Source organism: Sapajus apella, unplaced genomic scaffold (genome assembly GCF_009761245.1).
Source record: "Sapajus apella isolate SASKATOON/1434 unplaced genomic scaffold, GSC_monkey_1.0 scaffold40, whole genome shotgun sequence".
NCBI classification, from domain to species: Eukaryota; Metazoa; Chordata; class Mammalia; order Primates; family Cebidae; genus Sapajus; species Sapajus apella.
The window spans coordinates 136292-159663 of record NW_022436980.1 but is presented as its reverse complement, the minus strand read 5'-3'; the positions used below and the strand labels follow the sequence as shown (position 1 = coordinate 159663).

The following is a 23372-nucleotide window of genomic DNA, read 5'->3' as shown; positions in this document are numbered from 1 at the left end:
CAGAGAACTCACTAATCACCAAGGAATTGGTGCTAAGCCATTCATGAAGGATCCATCCTCATGATCTAATACTTCCCATTAGGCCCTACCTCCAACTTGCGGATTGCATTTCAACATTAGATTTGGAGGGGACAAACATCCAAAGCATATCAACTTCCAAACTAGTTATTTTTACTACTCTTTCATTTCTGTTAATAGAATATTAACAGAAATTTAATTAATAGCTATCATAATACATAAATAGCCTCCATAATCTCCATTTCTTTTTTTCTGATCCCTTTTACTCACTGCCTTCATATTAGTAATATACCAGTATTATTTTCCTCATTTCCATTTTTGGAAATTCAGTATCTACTCTACCCTGTCTACTCTAGAGTTGTCCCAGCCTTGCTCCCTAAGTCAAACTTATTTTCCAGCATTCAGTTCCTTTAAAGTCCACTTCTCTGATGAAGAACTAGTAAATTATATAAATATGAAAATGGGTTAACGTGCTGTCTTACAGATATAACACAAAACTGGTTAATAGGCTTTGTCTGGAAATTATTTAACTGAAATTAGAAGGATATCATTTTTAATCCTAAGTCTAAACCTTGATGAAAAACTTTATTAAAGTGTTATTTAGTTAAGACCTTCTATATGAGTATATTTCAAATATACTTTTGATATTCACACAATTTATCTCTTATAAACTGCAATATAACTAATACAATAACATACTTAAATCAAACATAATCATTATATTTGATTTAACAAGAAAAATAAAGGCCTCATGCAGAATAATCAACATATACACTCCTCATTTATAGGTTTCAATATTTAAACTTTTGGACTTATCAGTATCTATTATTGTATTCCATATTATTCATGTGTACCCATTGTTTAGCTCCCACTTATAAGCGAGAACATGCAGTTTTTTACTTTCTGAGTCATTTCATGTAGGATAACAGTCTCCAGCTGCATTCACATTGCTGCAAAGGGCAATGACTTCATTTTATTATGGTTGATTAGTATTTCATGGCATATATATATATATATATGTGTGTGTGTGTGTGTGTGTGTGTGTGTGTGTGTGTGTATTTGTGTGTGTGTGTATGTCACATTTTTAATCCAGTTGTCCATTGATGGACACTTAGGTTGATCCCATGACTTTGATATTGTAAATAATGCTGCAATAAACATATACATGCTTTTGTCTTCTTTGATATGATGATTTTTCTTTTTTGTAAATACCCAGTAGTGGGATCACTTAATCAAAATTCCTATTTTTAGTTCTTTGAGACATCTCCGTATTGCTTTCCATAAAGGTTGTACTAATTTACATTCTCACCAATACTGTATAGGTGTTCCCTTTTCTCTGCATCCTTGCCAATGTCTATTTTTGTTAGTTTTAATAATAACCATTCTGACTGGTGTACGATGGTATCTTGTTGTGGTTTTAATTTTCATTTCTCTGATGATTAATGATGTTGAACATATGTTTCTTGGCCATTTTATGTCTTCTTTTGAAAAATGCCTGTTCATGTATTTTGCTTACTTTTTAAAAAATTATACTTTAAGTTCTGAGATACATGTACAAAACATGCAGTGTTGTTACGTAGGTATCCATGTGCCATGGTGGTTTGCTGCACCCATCAACCCATCATCTATATTATGTATTTCTCCTAATGCTATCCCTCCCCTATCCCCTGAGCCCCTAACAGGTCCCAGTGTGTGATGTTCCCCTTCCTGTGTCCATGTGTTCTCATTGTTCATCTCCCACTTATGAGTGACAGCATGTGGTGTTTGGTTTTCTGTTCTTGTGTTAGTTTGCTGAGAATGATGGTTTGCAGTTTCATCCATGTCCCTGCAAAGGACATGAACTCATCCTTTTTTCATGGTTGCATAGTGTTCCTTGATGTGTATGTGCCAGATTTTCTTTATCCAGTCTATCATTGATGTTGCCCACTTTTTTATGGGGTTATTTGTGTTTTCCTTTTTTAGTTGCTTGAGTTCCTTGTAGATTCTGGGTATTATTAATCCTTTGTCAGATGCATTGTTGGCAAATATTTTTCCCATTCCTCAAGTTGTTTGTTCACTCTGTTATTTCTTTTTCTGTGCATAAGCTTTTCAGTTTAATTAAGTCCTATTTGTCTATTTTTAGTTTTGCTGCATTTGCTTTTGAGGCCTTAGTCATGAATTCTTCACCTAAGCCAACGTCCACAAGAGTTTTTGCTAGGTTTCCTTCTAGCATTTTTATAGTTTCAGGTCGTGTATTTAAGTCTCTAACTCACCTTGAGTTACTTTTTGTATACGTTGAGAGATATGGGTTCAGTTTTATTCTTCTGCATATGGCTACACAATTTTTGCAGAACAATTTATTAAATACAATGTTCTTTACTTAGTGGATGCTTTTGTTGACTTTGTTAAAGATCATTTAGTTATAGGTATATGGCTTTATTTCTGGGGTTTCTATTCTCTTCCATTTATCTATCTATGTTTATACCACTATCCTGCTGTTTCAGTTATTATAGCCTTGTAGTATAATTTGAAATGAGGTAATGTGATACCTCCAGCTTCATTCTTTTTGCTTAGTATTTCTTTGGCTATTCAGGCTCTGTTTTGGTTCTATGTGAATTTTAGTATTATTTTTCTAATTCTGTAAAGAATACTGTTGGTAAATTGATAGGAATTCTGTTGAATCTGTAGATTGCTTTGGGAAGTATGGTCATTTTAATGATATTAATTCTCCTAATCTATGGGTATGGGATGTTTGTTCATTTGTTTGTGTCATCTATAATTTCTTTCAGTAGTGTTTTTTAATTTTTCATGTAGAGATCTTTTATGTCCTTGATTAATGTATTCCTAGGTATCTTTTAATAGTTATTATAAATGGGATTGAGTTCTTCTTTTGGTTCTCAGCTTGATAATTATTAGTGTACAGAAGTGTTACTGATTTTTATGCACTGACTTTTATATACTGAAACTTTACTGAGGTCATTTATCAAATCTAGGAGTCTTTTGAAAGAGTCTTTAGGGTTTTCTAGTTATAAGATCATCTAATCAGTGAACAGCTATAATTTTACTTCCTTTTTTTTTTCCAATTTGAATGTCTTTTGTTTTTTTTCCTCTTGTCTGATTGCTCTGGTTAAGACTTCCAGTAATACATTGCATAGGAGTGGTGAAAGTATACATCCTTATCTTGTTCCAATTTTTAGGAAGAGTGCTTTCAACATTTCCCTGTTTAGTATGATATTGACTATGGGTTTTATTATTTTGAAGCATATTCTTTCTATGTCTAGTTTGTTGAGGGTTTTTAAGTATTTTTGGATCTTTAAAATTCACTGAAGAAAAATGATATTCCCTCCAGGTACTATCAAAAACAAAACTTCACTTACTCGTTTGTCATTTGTTTTTGGCATGAACTCAGACTTTTGCCAGAATAGAGCCCCTTCTTATACAGACAGATGAAAAAAAAACCAATTATCATTCTTTTGAAAAGTTGGTGCACTAGATATTTATTTCCTTTTTTTTTTTTTTTTTTTTTTTATTATACTTTAAGTTCTGGGATACAAGTGTAGAACGTGCAGATTTGTTACATAAGTTTACATGAGCCATGGTTGTCTGCTGCACCCATCAGCCTGTCATCTACACTAGATATTTCTCATAACGCTATTCCTCCCCAAGGCCCCCACCCACTGACAGGCCCCAGTGTATGATGTTTCCCTTCCCGTGTCCATGTGTTCTCATTGTTCAACTCCGACTTATGAGTGAGAACATGCAGTGTTTGATTTTATGTTCCTGTGTTAGTTTGCTAATGGTGATTTCCAGCTTCATCCATTTCCCTACAAACGACATGAGCTCATCCTTTTTCATGGCTACATAGTATTCCATGGTGTAAATGTGCTATATTTTCTTTAAATATAGCAGAAATAGTAAGTTACCTCTTAAATGTATGACTGGCAAACACTGAAAGATTGTCAGTTACACACATCCTTACTTGGGCATGTGGTCTTGAGGTATTAGCAATTTTGCATCTTTTTCTCAGGCTAAACCAAACCCAAAACAAAACAAAACTCTTCTATTTCACATAAGAAAAGGCTGAAACAGAATAAATAATCTTGGACTGTGGAAACATAAATAAAAAATGATGAAAATTTTTTCAAACAAATAGGAAATTAAAGATTATGACTTTTAATTAAGGCTGAGTTTTTCAAAAGCATAGTCTTACAGATGAGTATAATACATACCTTAAATTGTTCCTGCTAAAACTTTAGTCATTCATAAAATATTTTTACATTTTTTTCCATGCATATAGTCAGGAAAAAGAAAAAGAAAAAAGTTTCAGAATTATTTACTTTGCAGTTTGTTCTTATCTCTTGGGAGGCCAAGGCAAATAAAATGAAACAAAAAAAAAAAAACATAATTCTTAGTTTCAGAAAGCCATGGGTTTAGATTACAGCTCTGCCAATTTCTGCTTTGATGACTTGGAACAGTTATTTAACTTCTGTGGGCTGCAGCATCATAAAAAATCCAAGACAGCTTCACCTAAGTTTTTTGTTGTGAGGACTTCATGAGATAATTTAAGTAAAACATTAGCACATAAAGCATTCTCAACAAGTGTTAGTTCCATTTCACTTCTTTTTCTAAAATTTTATTCTGATGTGAGCACTTAACATGAGATCTACCCCTGTAACAGACTTCTACGTGTACAATACAGTATTATTAGTGACAGGTACAATGTTGTATAGCAAATCTCTAGAACTCATTCATCTTTCATAACTGAAATTTTCCACTATGTTATTAGCAACTCCTCATGTCCTCCTGGCAGCCCCTGGTAATCTTATTCTTTGATTCTAGGAATTTGACTATTTTAGATGCCTTATATAAGTGAAATCATACAGTGTTTGTCTTTCTGTGACTGGCTTGGTTCACTTAATGTCCTCAGGGTCCATCTATGTTGTTTTATATTGCATAATTTTCTTTTATTTTAAGACTGAATAATCCATTGTATGTAAATACCATTTTTTTTTTTACCCATCCATTTGTTGGTAGACATTTAGGTTATTCCTACATCTTTGCTAATGTGAATAATGTTGCAATAAACATAGGAGTATGTATTTCTTCAAAATCCTGATCCTGGGACACATACCCAGAGGTGGGTTGCTGGATCATATGGTAGTCCTATTTTTCAATTTTTGAAGAACTTCCATAGTTTTTTCCATAGCAGTTTCACTATTTTGCATTCCCAGCAACAGCGTACAAGGGTTACGGTTTCTCCACATCCTTCCGACACTCGTTTTTGTGGTTGTTTGTTGATAATAGGTATCTTAACAGATGTGAGGTCTTGGTTTTGATTTGTATTACCCTAATGATTAGTGACAGTGAGCATCATTGCATATACTTCTTGGCCATTTGCATATCTTCTTCAGAGAAATGTCTATTCAAGTCAGCCCATTTTTTAACAAAATTAAGTGTTAATTTTTTGAAAAAAATAAAATTGATAAACGCTTAGCTAGACTAAGAAAAAAGAGAGAAGACTAAAATAAAATCAGAAATGTACATAGAGATATTACTGCTTATGCTACAGAAATAAAAAGGATCATAAGATACTATTTTAAACAATTATATGCCAACAAACTAGATACCCTAGAAGAAATTTATACATTCCTAGAAACATACAACTTATGAAGACTGAGTCATGAAGAGATAGATCGTCTGAACAGAACCACAACTACTTGGGAAATTGAATCAGTAATCAGAAACCTCCTAACTACGAAATGCCCATTTCTATTTTTTAAGGAATATTTTCACTTTAATTATTTTGGTTGTCCCAGCAACAAATTCTTATTAATTATATGAAAATTTGAAGTGCATTGAATCATTGAAATTTAGAATTGGAAACACACCTAGAGATTATTTATCTATTCTATTATCTATCACTTTTGCCTGTATCAAAATAACTTGAAGGATTCATTACAACACAGATGACTAGGCCCCACCCCCAAAGTTTCTGATTCAGTAGGTCAGAGGTAGGGTCTGAGAATTTGCATTTTTAATAAGTTCCCAGATGTGCTGATTCTACAGATGAAACCTTACTTGCCCATTTTGTCTACTGATGCCCTCTGCTCTTAAAGTCTTAAAATTCTTAAGAATTTTATCTTTTGATGTATGCTTTGCAATGAGACAATGGAGCATGCACCCGAGGCTTGAAGCCTCTGCTTATGTGCAGCATACCTCCCACCTACCACTCATGCAGGTGATGACTAGTGTGTGGGGAAAGAGACATTGCACCTTCACTTTCCACTCCTGTTAAAGCCTTGAGTATACACAAAGGTGGTCAGTGTCAGGCACATAGTGACATTTTGGGGCATGGAGGCAACCATACTTATACTGAGTTGATATCACTTGGTGACTCTGGCATATGGTCAGCCAACCAGAGGCCATGTCTTAGATTGAGCTTCTTAACCAGTCTTGTTCCAGGTACCTAGCACTTCCTAGCAAACCATTTTAAAGACTTTCTGGGAGTCACCCGTATTCTATGGTTTGAGGTGGCAGGATGGGGTCTTATTGCTGTAAGGAGGAGAAACTTGGCAGCCATCAGACTCAAGAGTGCTTAAGTAATTCAAGTCATGTGGTGAGACCCCCAGATGCCTGTGAAAGTCTGCAGTCATTCTACAAGTATTCTCAAGCTCAAAGAGGTATCCCCATGCCTAAGAATATGCTCCCTCAGGTCTAGTCTGGACTTAGAGGACCCTGTCTTCCTCTTTCCAACCTTCCTGAGACTGACTGGTTTGTCTCTTATAGCCAACTCCATGTGGATAATCATTTCATGTCTCTGTGGACTAGCTATTGTGTTTTTGCTACAGTTCCAAATAGAGGTTAAAGGTTCTCATATAAAATATTTTAAAGATGAATAATAAAAAATCATGTTAATAATTTTAAATTTTAACTTTTCTTTACATGGAATATCAAATAGCAAATATAAAAACACTTAAGAGATAGACCACAGAAGAAAGAAAAAGCTTTATAATTTACCACCTTCAATGGTACCTCTTCTCCCAATTTTTAAACAAAAAGGCCCCCGTAATTTGTGGGCCTAGTATGGTTTCATTTTGCACTGGGCCCACAAATTGTGTAGCTGATCCTGAGTATATAATATAAATAGGAGTTTAAAAATCCATAACTAAGTGTGACCTGGAGCAGTCAGGAAGTTAACAAGTATTTGTTGAGTATATGACATGTCCAGATATCATAATAAGCACTGAAGATAAAGCAATGACAAAGTCATACAAAGTTCTGTCCTCAGAAAGCTTACATTCTAGATAGGAATTGAGAAGTTCTGTGGAAGTTGAGAGACAGTTAAAGTTTAAACATGTATATGAGGGAAAAGGAAAGTAAATATCTCAGCTTATACTCCTTAGGGCTCCAACTTTAATATAATTCTACAGCCTCACTGGAACCTTAATCCAGTGATTCTACCATTTCCATTGTCATTCACCCTGTTCATGTTCCCGCTTTCTAACTTAAATTTCACAGCCAAGCTCTGTAATGTTTTTATTTCATGCATTTTCATCTCTCTTGCCTCTTTTTTGCTTTCTTTGCTTTGTCATGCTTATTCAGCTTAATCTCAAACCTGGTTAAATTCAGCTATACCTATCCTATTTCTATGCTCATGTAGCTGTTTATGGCTAGAGAAAATTATATAACCACACTAAATTGTCTCATTTTACCATAAATCATCACTAACTTCAAATGGGCTCTTATACTGCTAGGTAATCACATTATATTTTCCTAGTCCTTGCCCCTGTTACTCCTGGACAACAATTGCATATTTTCTTGTGTATCCTTTTGGTTTTTTGTTTGTGTGTGTTTTGTTTTGTTTTGGTAGAGATGAGGCCTCATGCTGTCACCAAGGCTGGAGTGCAGTGGCACAATCATAGTTCACTGTAGCCTTGAACTACTAGGTTCAAGCAATCCTCCCATCTCAGCCTCCTGAGTAGCTGGGACTACAGGCATGCCATCATGCCTGGCTAACAGTTACATAGTTTCTCTAGTCTCTTCAAACCTCCAAAACTTACTTTCCTGTTTTCAGTTTCAGCAATCACCATGTGTCCTCTTTCATTGAGAAAATTGAAACAATCAGATAAAAACTTCAATAGCTATCATGACATCTATCAACCTATCTGCTTGTATCTCCATGGCCTGCATATTCTCTCCTATTACAATTACTAAACTAAGTTTCTAACTAGGTGATTCACTTAACAGAATCATTCTGTCTCCTGGGTGTATGCTAAAGGGACTCAAAGATGCAAGCAGGGAGAGCAGTGTAGATGTTAATATAATAATCTGGATGAAAATGGATGGAGGCTTGCTTGAACCGGATGGTAGTTATTCACTAGACTCTACTTATACACTAGGTTCCACTTATACACTAGACTCTACCAGCTTTCACCTACTCAAGAATGTCAATCTAGCAATTTTTCCTTTGTTTCCTTTATGTTTTTCTGCTGAATCATTATGTAAATATATTGTCATCTCTTCTATTAAAAAAGAAACAATGGATCTAGGCTCTGTTTTAGTCATAAGCAATATAGTAATGAATTAAACAGACAAAAGTAAACTTACCTTCTATGGTAAAGATAGATACAATATGTTATAAATAAGTAATTATATGGGATATTAGTTAGTAATAAGTATTAAGGGAAAAATTAGAGCAGAAAAGGAGATAGGAATTATTGGTTATTTTTCTGGCAACATATTATAAAGGCTACCATTCCTACCTAAAAACACTTCAAATTCTAGAATGCTATTTTCTCCTGATTTTCTTCCTACCTTCTAGCTATTCCTTCTCAATCTCCTTTGCTTGTTCCTCCTCCATTTCAGTGAACTTAAACCAGAATGCCCCAAGACTGATTCTCTTAACTTTTTCTCTTTATATTTAAGCACTAGACGAATTCAACCAGCCCCATGCCTTTAAATGTCATTTGTAATCTGATGGATCATACATTTATATTTATAGTCTGGACCTATCCCCAGATTTCTAATATATACCCAGCTGTTTGACATCCATTTGGATGTTTAGTATCTCAAACTTAACATGTTCAAAACTGAGCTCCTGATATTCCTCTCATTGCTCCCACATTTTCCTACATCTATTCCATTCTTCCAGTTTCTCAGGTCAAAAACATTGGAATCATTCTTGACCCCTATATTTCTTTCACACCCTAAATTCAATTTGTTAACAAATCCTGCTGGCACAACCTTTACAATACACTCAGATTCTGACATTGCTCACCATCTCTACTATTACCACACAGTTCAAGCAAGCCTCTATCCATTTTTCACCTAGACTATTTTACTAACCTCTTCACTGCTCTCCTTGCTTCCAGCCTTGGTTCCCTTTAGGATATACTCAGGAGGTCGGATGATGCTGTTAAATGAAAGGTAGATTATATCACTTCCATTCTCAAAATCCTTATATCTCATGCTAAGTAAAAGTCTAGGTCTTTACCATATCCTAAAAAAACCTACATGATCTAGCTCTACTTTATCTCTCTGATCTTATCTCCTATGAATCTTCTTGGTATTCTAGAAAGTCAAGATCTTAAAGAATCTGAGATTTTATTCTACTTGTAAGCTAATAAAGTTAGTTTTCCAGTTTCGTGGGTGCTATTAGAAGACATGAAACTCCTGGATCAGAGACAAAGGATAATTTATTACTCAAAACAATCATAGAATATCAATATTTTGTGCTGGTTTCCTGAACTATAATTCCCACAGGATGATGAAAAGAAGCCTTCCCTTCTTTATTAGTTTGCTCAGGTTGCTGTAATGAAATACCACAGATTCAGTGGCTTAATCAACAGAAATTTATTTTCTCACAGTTCTGGAGACAGAAACTCCAAGTTCAAGGCGCCAGCAGGGTAGATGTCTACTGAGGGCTCTTCCTTTGGTTTGCAGATGGCTGCCTTCTTGCTGTGTGCTCACGTGGCCTTTTCTTTGTGTACACATTAGGAGGTGGAGAGAAACAGAAAGCATGCACCCTGTTATCTCTTTTTAAAATAACACTAATTCTGTCAGATTAGAACCATACCTTTATGATCTCATTTAACCTTAACTATTTCCTTAAAGGCTCCATCTTCAAATAGATCCATAGTGGGGGTTAGGGCTTTAACATAAGAATTTTTTTACAACAAGTTGGCAGGGGATGCAAACATTCAGTCTATAACACTATTTAAAATTTAACCACCTTTCCCCAGTAATTTCTATCTTCTCCTTTAATTTTTTCCTTAGTACTTATTACTATCTAATATCCCATATGATTACTTATTTATCAGACATATTATCTATCTCTACCATAGAAAGTAAGTTTTATGAAGGCAGGGACTTTTGTCTTTTTTATTCACTACCGTATTGCCTATAACTAAAATAGGGCCTAGAGCACAAATATGTCTTTGATACTATATGTGTTCATTGAATAAAGTCGTAGTGGGCAAGGCTGGTTATTTGGGAAAGCTAGAGTAAAGTTCACTCCTAGCCAGTGAGATCTTTAAGAGGAAAGTCCTAATTAATTAATTGTGTAATGAATTACTTATGGTAGACCGAATAAGATTTTCTTATTGAAGCCCTTATGTTTAAGCTTACTTTGTACCTTCTGAAGTAGTAGTAGCTGCTTATAATTTAGATTTACTTGAGGTTTTTTTTTCCAGTTAGTAAAGATTGAAGAAAGAATTCTAAAAGATTAATAATACATTGTTTGGAAACCTTAAACCCTGTATAAATCTAATGAACAGAATATATCCAAAGCATTTATGACCACAAATTAGGAAACAAAGCAGCTGTTTTGGCAAGGGCAGCTTATTGAGAAATTCATTTCGATGCTGACAGCTTGTATGGAATGAATATAAGTAAAATGGCTTCCAAAATGTGGATTTCTTGTCTTTTTAACCCACTGTCAGCCATCTCTAAATCAAGGATGCAGAAAAGTCTTTCTATGGCAGGTAGTTAAGAAAATTTGGTTTTTCTGAATAGCAGGATCAATCCTAGGTTAATTTTGATTAAATAATTCTTCATAGCTTTTGGCATTTTTTCTTCATGGGAGATTGGGAGAGATGTTCTTATCCCTTGATCCTTAAAATGCAGTACCTAAACTTCTAATCCCCTAACCTCTTCAGTTACCCTTATATACCTTTATAGGCTTCTTAGTTTTAAAGTAGATTTAAAAACACAACTAAGATATTAGATCATCCCAATATACTCTTTTCAATTTGATAAATTTTAAGGTCTTTATATGTACTTTCTAAATGAATATATTTTTGTCTGTTGCCCTTTCCTTTTCAATTCTCTGTTGCACGTACACCCTTGAGGCATATCAGTCTAAGCTAACATACTGTCTGCATAACGTTAGGACAAAGGAAAGAAAGGGCTAATAGGATACTGCTTAGGGAAAACTCTGGAAATATCCAAAGTTCAGTAGAGCCCAAACTACCTCCTAAGCTTTATAGTATATTGTCCTCCAAGACTGGGGAAAATCACCTGTAGACATAAATCTGGCATATATTGTCAACCCTGGAGAATCCAGGTGAGTAAAACTCCTTTCTGTGTAAAGATGCAAAAGCCTGCCTAAGAGTTGAAGGTAGTTATTTTGTCTTTTTTATATGATTAAAATTGCCATGATGAATTCTATATATTGAAATTTTATAAGCATTCAATTTTGAAGAAAAATCAAGCATTTTCTAGCAAATTAGCCTATGAAAAAAGAAAATGGAATAAGATGGTGTGATTATTCTTCAGTTGAAGTTATTTCAATAAATAAAATCTGTACATGTTTAAAATTTTCTTTTTTATAAAAGGATTTAAAGGGAAACCCAAGAATCCTAGGGTAGGAATCAGAAAAATCTGAATTCTAATCTAGGCTCTGACCTTACTTGCTAAACTTTCATAATCTTTCTGGGTCTGTTTTTTCTTTTCTTTTTTTTTTAATATAATGAGAAGGTTTGACCAGTTGATATCTTAAGCTCCTTTTAGACCTAACATTCTATGATTCCAACTTGTTATACTAGATGAACTCACAAATCAAATTCATATGCATTAGTGCAATATTATGACTCCATAGGTATAAAATGTCACAATGTAAAACTTTAATTGCCCATAGATGCTTTAGAACAAATTGACACGTCAGTGATGTGCAATTGTTTTTATAGGTACATTCCTCTCATTGAAAGGAGCTGTGCTAACATTCTCCTGTATGGACCGAACTGGCGGATTAATGCAACCTCCATATGAAGTTTGGAGGGATCCAAACAACATAGATGAAAATGAAAAATCTTGGAGAAGGAAAGTGGTAATGAACTCATCATCTGCATCCCAAGAAATAGGAGATCATCAATATACAATAATCTGCTCAGAAAAACAAGCCAAAGTCTTCTCACTGCCCTCTCAGACTTGCCTTTATGTTCATAACATCACGGAGACATCTTTTATACTGCAAGCAAATGTGGTGGTCATGTGTAACAGTGCCTGCTTGGCCTGCTTTTGTGCTAATGGACATATCATGATAATGAGGTACTTGCCTTCTTATAAATTATCTGGTAATCACAACAATACCAAAAAGGTACAATTCTAAAAAGTATATGTGTTATGTCCAAGTTGTTATTAAGAAGCAACCTGAGATTATTGTTTCATTATGTTTCTGAATGTTTTATTGTTCAACAATTTGATGAGAGTTTGGGGTGTTTGTGTTTTGTTTTGGTTTTTGGTTTTTCTTTTTTGCTAAAAATGCTTGGCATTGTGAGTGAAATATATTTTTAATTGCTATAAAGAGATAAAAGAAAAGAATGATTTTTCAATCATTTAACAAATATTTATTGAGCATATGTTATCTCCCAGATGCTATGCTAAGTACTGGAAATAAAAGATGAATAAGCTAAATGGAAAAGAAGTTAACTCTTACTTTTCCCAATTTCATATTTCGCCCAAGAGTTTTACATACAGAATTTCATTTGATCTTAGAACTTCTCTAGGGCATAGGAAAATAAAGTATCATTTTCATCCTCCATTTTACATGTGTTAATAAATTAAAGTTACACAATTTGCCTGAGGTTACAAGTCTAGGAAAAGTGAGACCAGTATTGAACAATATACTGAAAGTTATCAGACACTTTTAAAATAAGGTATCACCCAAGAGATTTCATTCTACTATTAGTGAAATTAAATAAAACTTATGAGACACAAAAATAATTGCCTAATGATTTTATGAATTCTGCAAATAGCTCATAAACATATACCATATAGAAGTCACTGCCATTCTCTTTAACATCTCACTTATTTCCAAAAATTATTGAGACAAGCATTGTACTAGGTCTGCGAAGGATATAAAAATTAGTAAAACATGGTCCTAACCCTTAAGAAACTCATTGTCTAACTGGGGAGATAAGACAGATACACAGACACTAGAACAAAAAGAAAATGTAAATTCCAACAGAGGAAATATGGGATTAGTTACAACTAAAGTTCCCAGAGTTCAAAGTCATAGCATAGTTGAACATGTATTATAAAAGAAGAGTTGTGGAGAGGCAAGTAACCTGGAGAGGTAGATTAAAGCAAATTGTTGAGGACCTTGAATGTCAGGCTGAGTTTGACATTAATCAATTAATAGGCAATGAGCTTTTAAGAAGGTAATTAACCTTCTCTAACTATGTGTTAGGATACACACATGGAGGGCAAGCTTGAGATAGGCTTTTGAACTGAAATGGTGTCTATACTGAAGGCAAGGAGGGAACAGGTGTAAGGGAAACTTATTGAGTGCAAAGCTAATTGGTTGTGAACAATAATGGAGATTGTTAAATCCTGAGGTTAAAAGAGAGTTTAAATGTTAGAAATTTTTTTGAACTTAGATAACAGTTATGTTATTAACATGTGGAAAAGTCAGAATGATTTTTTAAAGCTGATAATGAGAAATTTAAGAATAAATTCAGAATAACTATTTGAAATTTGAGGTGTTATAAGCCATCCAGCAGAGATTTAGCAATAAATTTAAGATTTGCACTCTTAGAAAAATATATGTGGAAGATCCAGCTTTGGAAGTCATCTACGTAAATGCATCAGTCAAAGTTATGTCAGCAAATGAGATAATCAAAAAAGATAGCATAAAAAGAAATGAGATATAGACTGGGCTAAGGATAGAAACCTGGGGGTATTCTACATTTATGTAGTGAAAGAAAGAAGACAATGCAGCAAAGGAGATTAAGAAGTCATTAGAAAGATAGGAAAGGACCAGAATTATATAACTTCATTAAATAAAAAGAGAAGAATATTAAAAGAGGCAGTAAAATATAGCAGAGAGATCAAAGAATTTGGGTAAAAGAAAAAACAGTAGATCTCACAACTGGTGGGATATTAATAAAAGGTCTTAGCAGCATGGTGGAAACAAAAGCTAATTTTCAAGGAGACAAGAATAGAGGCAGTGGTGTAGATCAGGGTTTGGCCAATTAATACCCACAAACTACCTCCATTCCCCTATCTGATTTTGTACAGCCTGCAAGCATTAAGAATGATTTTTACATATTTAAAGGTTGAAAAAATCGTAGAGAAGAAGAATATTTCATGATATGTGAAAATCATACTAATTTTAAATGTCAATGCCCATAAAGTTTTTTGGGGAACATAGCCACACTCGTATTTCTGTATATTGACTTTGGCTGCTTTTGCACTACAGGGCAGAGTTGAGTAGTTGCAACAGAGACTCTATGGCCTAGAGAGCCTAAAATATTTACTATCATAAATATTTATGGGCCTTTTGCCTTGGTATTTATTATTCTTTCAGAAAGTTTTGTGGTCAAAAGAGAGATGAGACAGGAAAGTCATTTAAGAGTGAAACTAGGTCTTGAGAGCGTTTTATTTTTCTTAATAGGGAAAATATGTGCAAGTTTGTAAGCCAAGGGAAAATAGTGAAGGAGGAAGTTTTGAATAAAAATAATCATTTTATGGTCTGTTCATTTTCTCATATATTTCTGATTCTTTCCTATCTAGTTTCCCCTTTCTCAAACTGTTTTTGGAAATTTAAGATTGATAAGGTCATTTCAATCTTGTTTGAAAATGATTTAACTCCCAGACATGGCTCAGATTTGGAAAAAAAAAGTATATTTGTGTGTGTGTGTGTAAATATGTGTATCATCTCACACACACATAGATTGAGTCATTGATAAATGGTATCTGTCTTCCTCTGTCCTTTATAAAAGCCGCTTGACATGATAATGGCTACTTTGATATTATGTCATAGTAGAAATTCTTCATGTGTTCCTAAGGATCCTCAAAAATATCCAAAAAGGAAATAATTTTGATATTATTTTAATAATACATATACATAAAGTGTAGCTAGGAAACAATGGTGTGTGCTCTGCTATGTGGTTTAAAGAAATGAATCCTACAAATTAGCATGCACCTGGCCTCATTCATTTTCCCATACTGAGTATATTCCCAGGATCTTTCCAGACCCTATCAGAAGGTAACTCTCATAAGCCAGGTTTTCTCAAGTCCTAGTTTTCTGATAGATATCAGGTAGCTAGTTAATTATTACTTAGATCCTAAGTACCCAGACCTAGAAAAACAAGTTTGAGAGTAGAGAGAGAAATAGAAGAGGTTTATCTTTGTATGAATTCTCAAACTTGGCTTTAGGAGCCACTTTTTGTGAGATTTACCTTTAGTTACCTGATGCTATTTCTTTATTAAAGGGTCCTGCATAGAAGAAAGTCTTTTTTCCTCTGTTTTAAGAGCAATTGTTTTCTAGCAGTTAGCAACTGACTTGCTCTCTTTTCCTATCTGAAGTGACTACACCTCTATAATTTTCTTTTCTTGGCTTACTTTTTATTATGCAATATAGACAATGTAGCCCATCAGAAAAGTCAGTTGGAACCTCTTCCTCAGTATGAATGAATCTATCATGGAAATATGTTTAAGTGGGATTGTTTTGGACTCATGTCTTAAGAAGCTTAGTTACCAGAAGTGCTATAACAGATCATCTTTTAATATCCTTTTAAGATATTAGGTAATTCTTTCATCAATGAAGCTTTTGGAATCTAATGTGTAATTTACATTTACAATGCCTTTCAATTCAGACCAGCCATATATCAACTGCTCAATAGCCAGTTTGGTTATTGGCTACCATATTGGACAGTACAGTTCTTATTCCAATAACACAGATTTCAGATCCCATTTTACATAGCAAATTTCCACAGCTCAAAGTATAGTTACAAACCACTTTGATAAAGGAAATCAGTATTTTTTCAAGGTGCTGGTTTTATGATCTGGGACAATTTAAAATCATTGTGCACACTTAGTATAATGGTTTCAAAATTTACTTAATTATAAGTTTACCTTTTCCCTTTTGGCATTAAAGGTCTGAATAAAAAGCAATGAGACTGGTTTTCTTCAGTGGTTTGTAAAACTGGCTCGAACAATAGTATCCAAAAGGACATTCTGATGAATATTTTAGCAAAATTATCAGCTACATTAGGATAAGCTTATAGGTATGGGGTAAGACACTTCAGATGTGTGGCATTCATTTGGATGTGCAAATTCTCATCTATTATTTATAACTTAGTCCCATTACCTTAACGGTCTTGGCTATATTTACTTATTAGTCATGCCTCCAGTGCAGTTGCCCTAAGTTATGGTTAATTATCTCTTCCTGTATATACAGTAAAGGAATGGGGAGCAAAGCCACTTCATTTCCAGGCACAGTGAACTGGGCCCACACTGCAACTCTGTCAGTTTTGCCTTAAAGAAAGACAATAGAACAAGTATGCAGTCAGATACTTTTTAGCTGTGGTGTTTCTGAAATAACCAAAGGCTATAAATTATATTGTAGGAACATGTGAAGTGCTACAAAAAGTGCCCCTGAAATTGCTGGCCACTGCATTTAATCCATCAAGAACATTTGCTAAGCATCTATGTGAATTAAGATAAAAGAACTGTGCCTATGATTTTTTTTATGTATATGATTTTAAGTGAAAGTCTAGTTTATTACCACTGAGCCTTGAAGATAAGAAGAAACAACCAGGCCGGGTATGGTGGATCATGCCTGTAATCCCAGCACTTTGGGAGGCCAAGGCAGGTGGATCACTTGAGGTCAGGAGTTCAAGACCAGCCTGGCCAACATGGTAGAACCCTGTCTCTACCAAAAATACAAAAATTAGCCAGGTGTGGTGGTGCATGTCTGCAGTTCCAGCTACTCAGGAGGCTGAGGTGTGAGAATCACTTGAACCTGGGAGGCGAGGTTGCAGTGAGCTGAGGTCACTCCACTGCATTCCAGCTTGGGTGATAGAGCGAAACTCTCAAAAGATATAAAAATAAAAAAAATAAAAATAAACCACCATAAAATAATGGTATAAAAATCACTGTTTATGTAAAGGTCTGCCTCTAACAACCTGCATGTGATATATGGATTTACTTTTTTCCATTCAGCCTACCTAGTCTTCGCCCAATGTTGGATGTTAATTATTTGCCACTGACAGATATGAGGATAGCACGAACATTTTGTTTTACCAATGAAGGACAGGCATTATACCTCGTCTCTCCTACTGAAATTCAGCGGTTAACATACAGCCAAGAAATGTGTGATAATCTACAGGTAGGTCAGGAGGTACATTTATGAAAAAGACATTGGACATGGTTGAGAGAATAAGAAAGATGTCTAAAAGCTAAAATATTATTATGTCAGACAATACATATGCCCTTCCAATAACATGTTTTGAATATATATTCTTCGTTTTGAGCCTACCAACTTCTAGAATGGTTCTAGTCATTGCACAGAAGTACTAAGAAAGATGAAGACAATGCAAAGATCATTCATATTAATAGCTAATCTTTTTATTTATTTATTTTATAGTTTGGTTTTACCCATGGAGAATCTTAAAAAAGATTATAAATTCTCCCTTCAGGGTGAGAAATATGTATGTACACACACAAAAAAAAATAAGTTTTCTTCAAAAGAGTCCTTGAATTCCACTCAGATAGTTCAAGGACTCCTTTGAAGAAATCTTAATTGTGATTAAGGGACACACAAAATAAACATATATCCTGTAGGTTAGAATTGAGCATTTGTCTTTGATTGTAGCAGTAAGCATAGCCCAGGTAGAGGATAGATATAAATGTCTAAACTTTGGTAAGAATGGTCACAATTTTTTTAAAGCATCTTAGACATTTAACTGGTTAAACCCCCTCATTTTACAAATAAGAACATTAAAATGTATTTATTATACTATATAGGTTAAGAGCATAAGCTCTGAACTATTCGACCTGTATTTTGGCTCCTCCATCTGTGTGACTTTGGGCATTTTACTTAACCTATCCATACACTCTACTTTGGAGCATTGTCATAATTTAGTAAGAATTCATATAAAGAACTAAGCTCAATGCCTGGAATATATGTTTTAAAATAAATAATAATAAATATTATTATCGTCACCATTGTCATTCAACAGATTATTTATTGAATTTTTACTATATGCCTAATACTTGGCTAGACTCTAGGAACACGCTAATAATTAAGATACAAGTCCCTGCCTGCTAGTGGGGAGAGACAAAAGTAAACAGACAATCACACCACTCTGTGAAAACTGCTATGTATAGCTGTGGCAGTACTGGGGAGATGTATAAGAAGGACGCCTGAGTTGATGGAGCAGAAGGGAGGCAGTTTAGCCACTTGACTCTCTAAGATGCTTTTTTAAAATTTTGTGACCCTCCTTACTCAAGGTTAGATAAACTTTTACAGCTATCCTGTTTCTAGTCTATGCTTACTGCTACAATCAGAGACAAATGCCCAATTTTAACCCACTGGATATGTGAATTTATTTTGTGTGTCCCATAATCAAAAGAAGTTAGTTTGAGAAGGATTGTGGGCACAACTGACTTCCAAATGGTAAATAGGTGTTATCCAGGTGACTGAATGGTTGGGGATGAATAAGGTAAGATACTCTAGACAGAAGCAGTGGCGTGCAAAAGCCTCAGGGCTAAGGAAACTGCCCAGAGAGTGAGGAATTAGGAAGTGAAAAGAGTGGAGATGTGCGGGAGAAAGAGTAGATCTTGCAGCCCCTTGTAAGCTCCTCAAGGGATCTATTATAGCATTTATCCCAAGGACAGTGGTAAGTCATTAAGTTTTAGCAGATTTGTTTATTAAAATAAATATTCTAGTTATAGTATGGTGGTTGGTTTTCCGGAAGCATCAGGATGGAGAAAAGTTAGCAGATTCAATAGCTATAAAGTATACAGTGCCCTATTTCATAGGGCAACTGGATTTAGGGTTATTAAATAGGAGTGACGGAAAGGAAGGAATTAGTCATTTCTCGGTTTCTGGCTTGGGGAACCAAATAGATGATGCTGCCATTTCCAAAGAGAAGGGCTTCAGGAGAAAGAGCACAGGTCTCAGTAGAGGTAGTGGAGATGATGAAATTAAAATCATACTGGAAGTTCATAGAAAATTAGGTCACAGATCTCCTGACTCGGTCTAAGATCCTTTCTCCACACTGACAGTTCTTAAACTTTGGTCTGCTTTAGAGAGACCTGGGGAGCAAGGTATAATCTTGACAAATAAACTCATCTATGTAGATTCTTATTTCATATATGTGGAATGCAGCCTGAATATCTGCATTTCTAACAAGCATTTCTCTAGTCATTGTAAAGCTCACCAAATATTGAGAACAATTGTACTTCACCCTATACAGTAGCTGTCTATTTTGACTCATTTAAACTATCTTTAACCATTTTATAATTTTGTACCTCCTAGAAAAAGAGATCCAACCTTCTTCCACATACCACCAAAGCTTTCCTATTTCATAGGGCTGTCTATGCTTGGTTCAGGGAAGGGTACCAGGATAAAAAAGAGACTATAGTGACTGAAAAAGGATCCAATGTCTAGTGGTAATTATTGAGCACAGGTGAAAATTAATCCTAGGGTAGATAAATTGGCTTCCCATGCTTTCTAATAGTGGAGGGAAGAAGAAAAGAGCACAGATAAAGGGAAATTTTAGAACATGTGTTACTATCGAAGGGGAGGAAAAGGAGATGGTAAAAGAAATGCCAGATGGAGAACTGTGAGCACAGCAAAAATAAGCATGAAAATGTATGAACAGCAGAGTGTCTTTTCATGATGTGTTCTAATATAACACAGTGTTACCTTTTTGTATACTAATTGATTTTTTAGTTGTTCTAATGCTTTTCTCTTTGAATTTGATACAGGACATGCTAGGAGATTTGTTTACTCCCATAGAGACACCAGAAGCTCAAAACAGAGGCTTTCTCAAGGGACTGTTTGGAGGAAGTGGACAAACGTTTGACAGAGAAGAGCTCTGTGAGTAAATTCCTGATTATAAAAATGCATTGCAAAATAGAAGACATGTTTCTGTGTATACTTGTGTGTAACTTAATGTAATATGTGATCTCAAATTCTAAACTATGTATTAATTTGCATCTATCTTAAAGTTTGAATATTTGTTTCCTTCTGTACCATAAAAATTATTTATGTTTACCAAACATGAATAAAAGTGGTCACTTCATATTAGGAAATTGTTTAACAAAAATGATACACATAATTCATAAAAATAATGAGCAAGCTAATAAATATCTCATTTGCAAGTAGATCATAGCTTCATGGCAATGTGAAGGCATTCAAAAAAGTCTGGAAGAAAGATTTTTGAATCTGCCTGACTTTAATCACTGATGGAAAACAGATTCCTTATCTTGCATGTAAGATTTATCAATGCTACAGAATAAATTACTTTAAAAATCTACCAGTGAGACAAAATGGAAAAGTATTGCTGTTTATCAAAGTCTCACTGGTAGATTTTTATTTATTTGTTTGTTTATTTATTTATATTTTTATTTTTTGAGATGGAGACACATTCTGTTGCCCAGGCTAGAGTGCAGTGGCCTGATCTTGGCTCACTGAAACCTCTGTCTCCTGGGTTCAAGCAATTCTCCTGCCTCAGCCTCTCAAATAGCTGGGATTACAGGCACCCAACCATGTCTGGCTAACTTTTGTGTTTTTAGTAGAGATGGGGTTTCACTATGTTGGCCAGGTTGGTCTCGAACTCCTGACCTCGATGATCCACCCGCCTCAGCCTCTCAAAGTGCTGGGGTTACAGTCATGAGCCGCTGTGCCCAGCTTCACTGGTAGATTTTTAAATAATAGGAAAATACTAGGGAAAATTTTCAGAGAGAAGGTATGAATATATTCTCCAGAATATCCTACCATCATTTGGTCTTATAGATCAAAATTCTTTCTTTGGAACTTTTAACTATGCAAAAATGTCTAGGTTCCTTTGTGCAATAGAATATTATTTGACCATGAAAAGAAATGAAGTACTGATACATGGTAAAACATGGATAAACCTTAAAAACATCTTGCTAAGTGAAAGAAGCCAGACAAGAAGGCCACATATTATATGATTCCATTTATATAAAATATCTAGAATGGGCAAATTCAGAGAGACTAAAAGTAGATTAATGATTGCCGGGGGCTGAGGCAAGGAAGGAAGGAAGGAGTGACTGCCATGAATATGGGATTTCTTTTTCGAGTAATGTATATGTTCTACAATCAGATAGTGGTGATGGTTACACAACTTTGTGAATACACTAAAAACAAGTGAATTGTACACTTTAAATGGATAAATTTTTTGTGAATTATATCTCAACAAGGCTCTTATTTTTTAAAAAAAACTAGATTCCAACCACTCATTAAAAAATCCAGAATTCGTTCAAATATTACATCCTTGGGAATTCTCACTAAATTTCTGCCAAAATAGTTGTTTTTCCTTTAAAAAAAATTTAAAAAGACAGAATCTCGCTTGGTTCCCCAGGCCCTAGAGTAAAGTGGCACAATGAGGTCACTGTAGCCTCAAACTCCTGGACTCAAGTGATCCTCCTGCCTCAGCCACCTGGGTAGCTAGGACTACAGGCATTCACTTCTATGCTTGGCTAATTTTTGATTGCTGTTTTTCAATTTAAAAATGTTTTACTTTATGGATAGCTGGTACAGTGGTATGCACTTGTAGTCCCAGCTCCTTGGGAGGCTGAGATGGGAAGATTGCTTGATGCCAGCAGTTTGAGTCAAGCCTAGGCAACATAGCAAGACTTCGTCTATAAAAATATTTTTTTTTACTTCATTGAAATTGAATAAAGCTGAGCTTTGTAGGTGACTGGGAAATTCTTTTAGTCTTTCATAAATCACAGTTTGTTTTTTTTTTTTTTTGAGGCAAAGTCTCACTCTGCCACCCTGGCTGGAGTGCAGAGGCATGGTCTCAGCTCACTGCAACCTCTACCTCCTAAGTTCAGGAGATTCTCGTGCCTCAGCCTCCCAAGTAGCTTGAATTACAGGCATGTGCAAACACATCCAGCTAATTTTTGTATTTTTAGTAGAGATGGAGTTTTGCCATGTTGCCAGGCTGGTCTAGAACTCCTGACTTCAGGTGATCTGCCCGCCTCAGCCTCCAAAAATGCTAAGATTACAGGTGTGAGCCACCATGCCCAGCCACAAATTTTTAACATATGTAACATATATATAACATATGTTGTGTTTGTTTTATAAATCACATTTTTAACATACGTAACCATCATTCATATATTTATATACCCCATTTTTCAGTATTTACATAGAGACAGAAAGAGAGAAAGAGAACCTGAGACCTACTGAGGCTTATATATGAAGGTGAACAGAGTGAACAGAGAAGGCTGAAATAAAAACTAAGGCAGAAACTTAAGAAAATCATCAGGCCTAAGCTTGGAACAGATATTAATATGGGTTAAATATGAGGTCACATATTTTGAATATTTCAATTCAGCATCAAGAAATGCAATTAGGTCATATTGTATGGAACACATACACATACAAAAAGGCCTATAACAACAATATACCTCACAGTCTCTTTCTTAGCATTTTTCTTGAGTAAGTGCTAACATCTCCCAACACACATATATGACTGGACCAAATAAGACTCTCTTGTACTGAGAATTATGACAGTAGAATGTAATATTAGTACTTTGTCTTGGTGACAAGCTTGACTGTTTGAATCACTGACAAAATTTTTTAAATTGCTATTGCTTAAATTCTCAGTTGGGGAAGCTTCAGCAGGAAAAGCATCCCGCAGCCTTGCGCAACACATTCCTGGACCAGGTAGTATAGAAGGGATGAAAGGCGCTGCTGGAGGGGTGATGGGAGAGCTGACCCGTGCACGAATTGCACTTGACGAAAGAGGACAGAGGCTAGGAGAGCTGGAAGAGAAAACTGCAGGCATGATGACCAGTGCAGAAGCATTTTCCAAACATGCACATGAGGTAAACTGCCTAAGTAAATATAGACATCTTCATATAGGAGTAACTTTAAGCATTTAGGCTCTGCA

General features: G+C 34.9%; 1 protein-coding gene across 9 annotated transcripts in view; it reads left to right on the top strand.

Annotated features, from left to right (window-relative positions):
- Nucleotides 1-23372, top strand: part of STXBP5L (syntaxin binding protein 5 like) — a 421768-nt gene that overhangs the window by 392085 nt on the left and 6311 nt on the right. For all 9 annotated transcript variants that reach the window (XM_032298936.1, XM_032298937.1, XM_032298935.1 and 6 more), the window contains 4 exons: nucleotides 12183-12543; nucleotides 17443-17608; nucleotides 20215-20326; nucleotides 23087-23307. In XM_032298936.1, the coding sequence (XP_032154827.1) occupies nucleotides 12183-12543; nucleotides 17443-17608; nucleotides 20215-20326; nucleotides 23087-23307 (860 nt within the window). The remainder of the gene's footprint in view (nucleotides 1-12182; nucleotides 12544-17442; nucleotides 17609-20214; nucleotides 20327-23086; nucleotides 23308-23372) is intronic.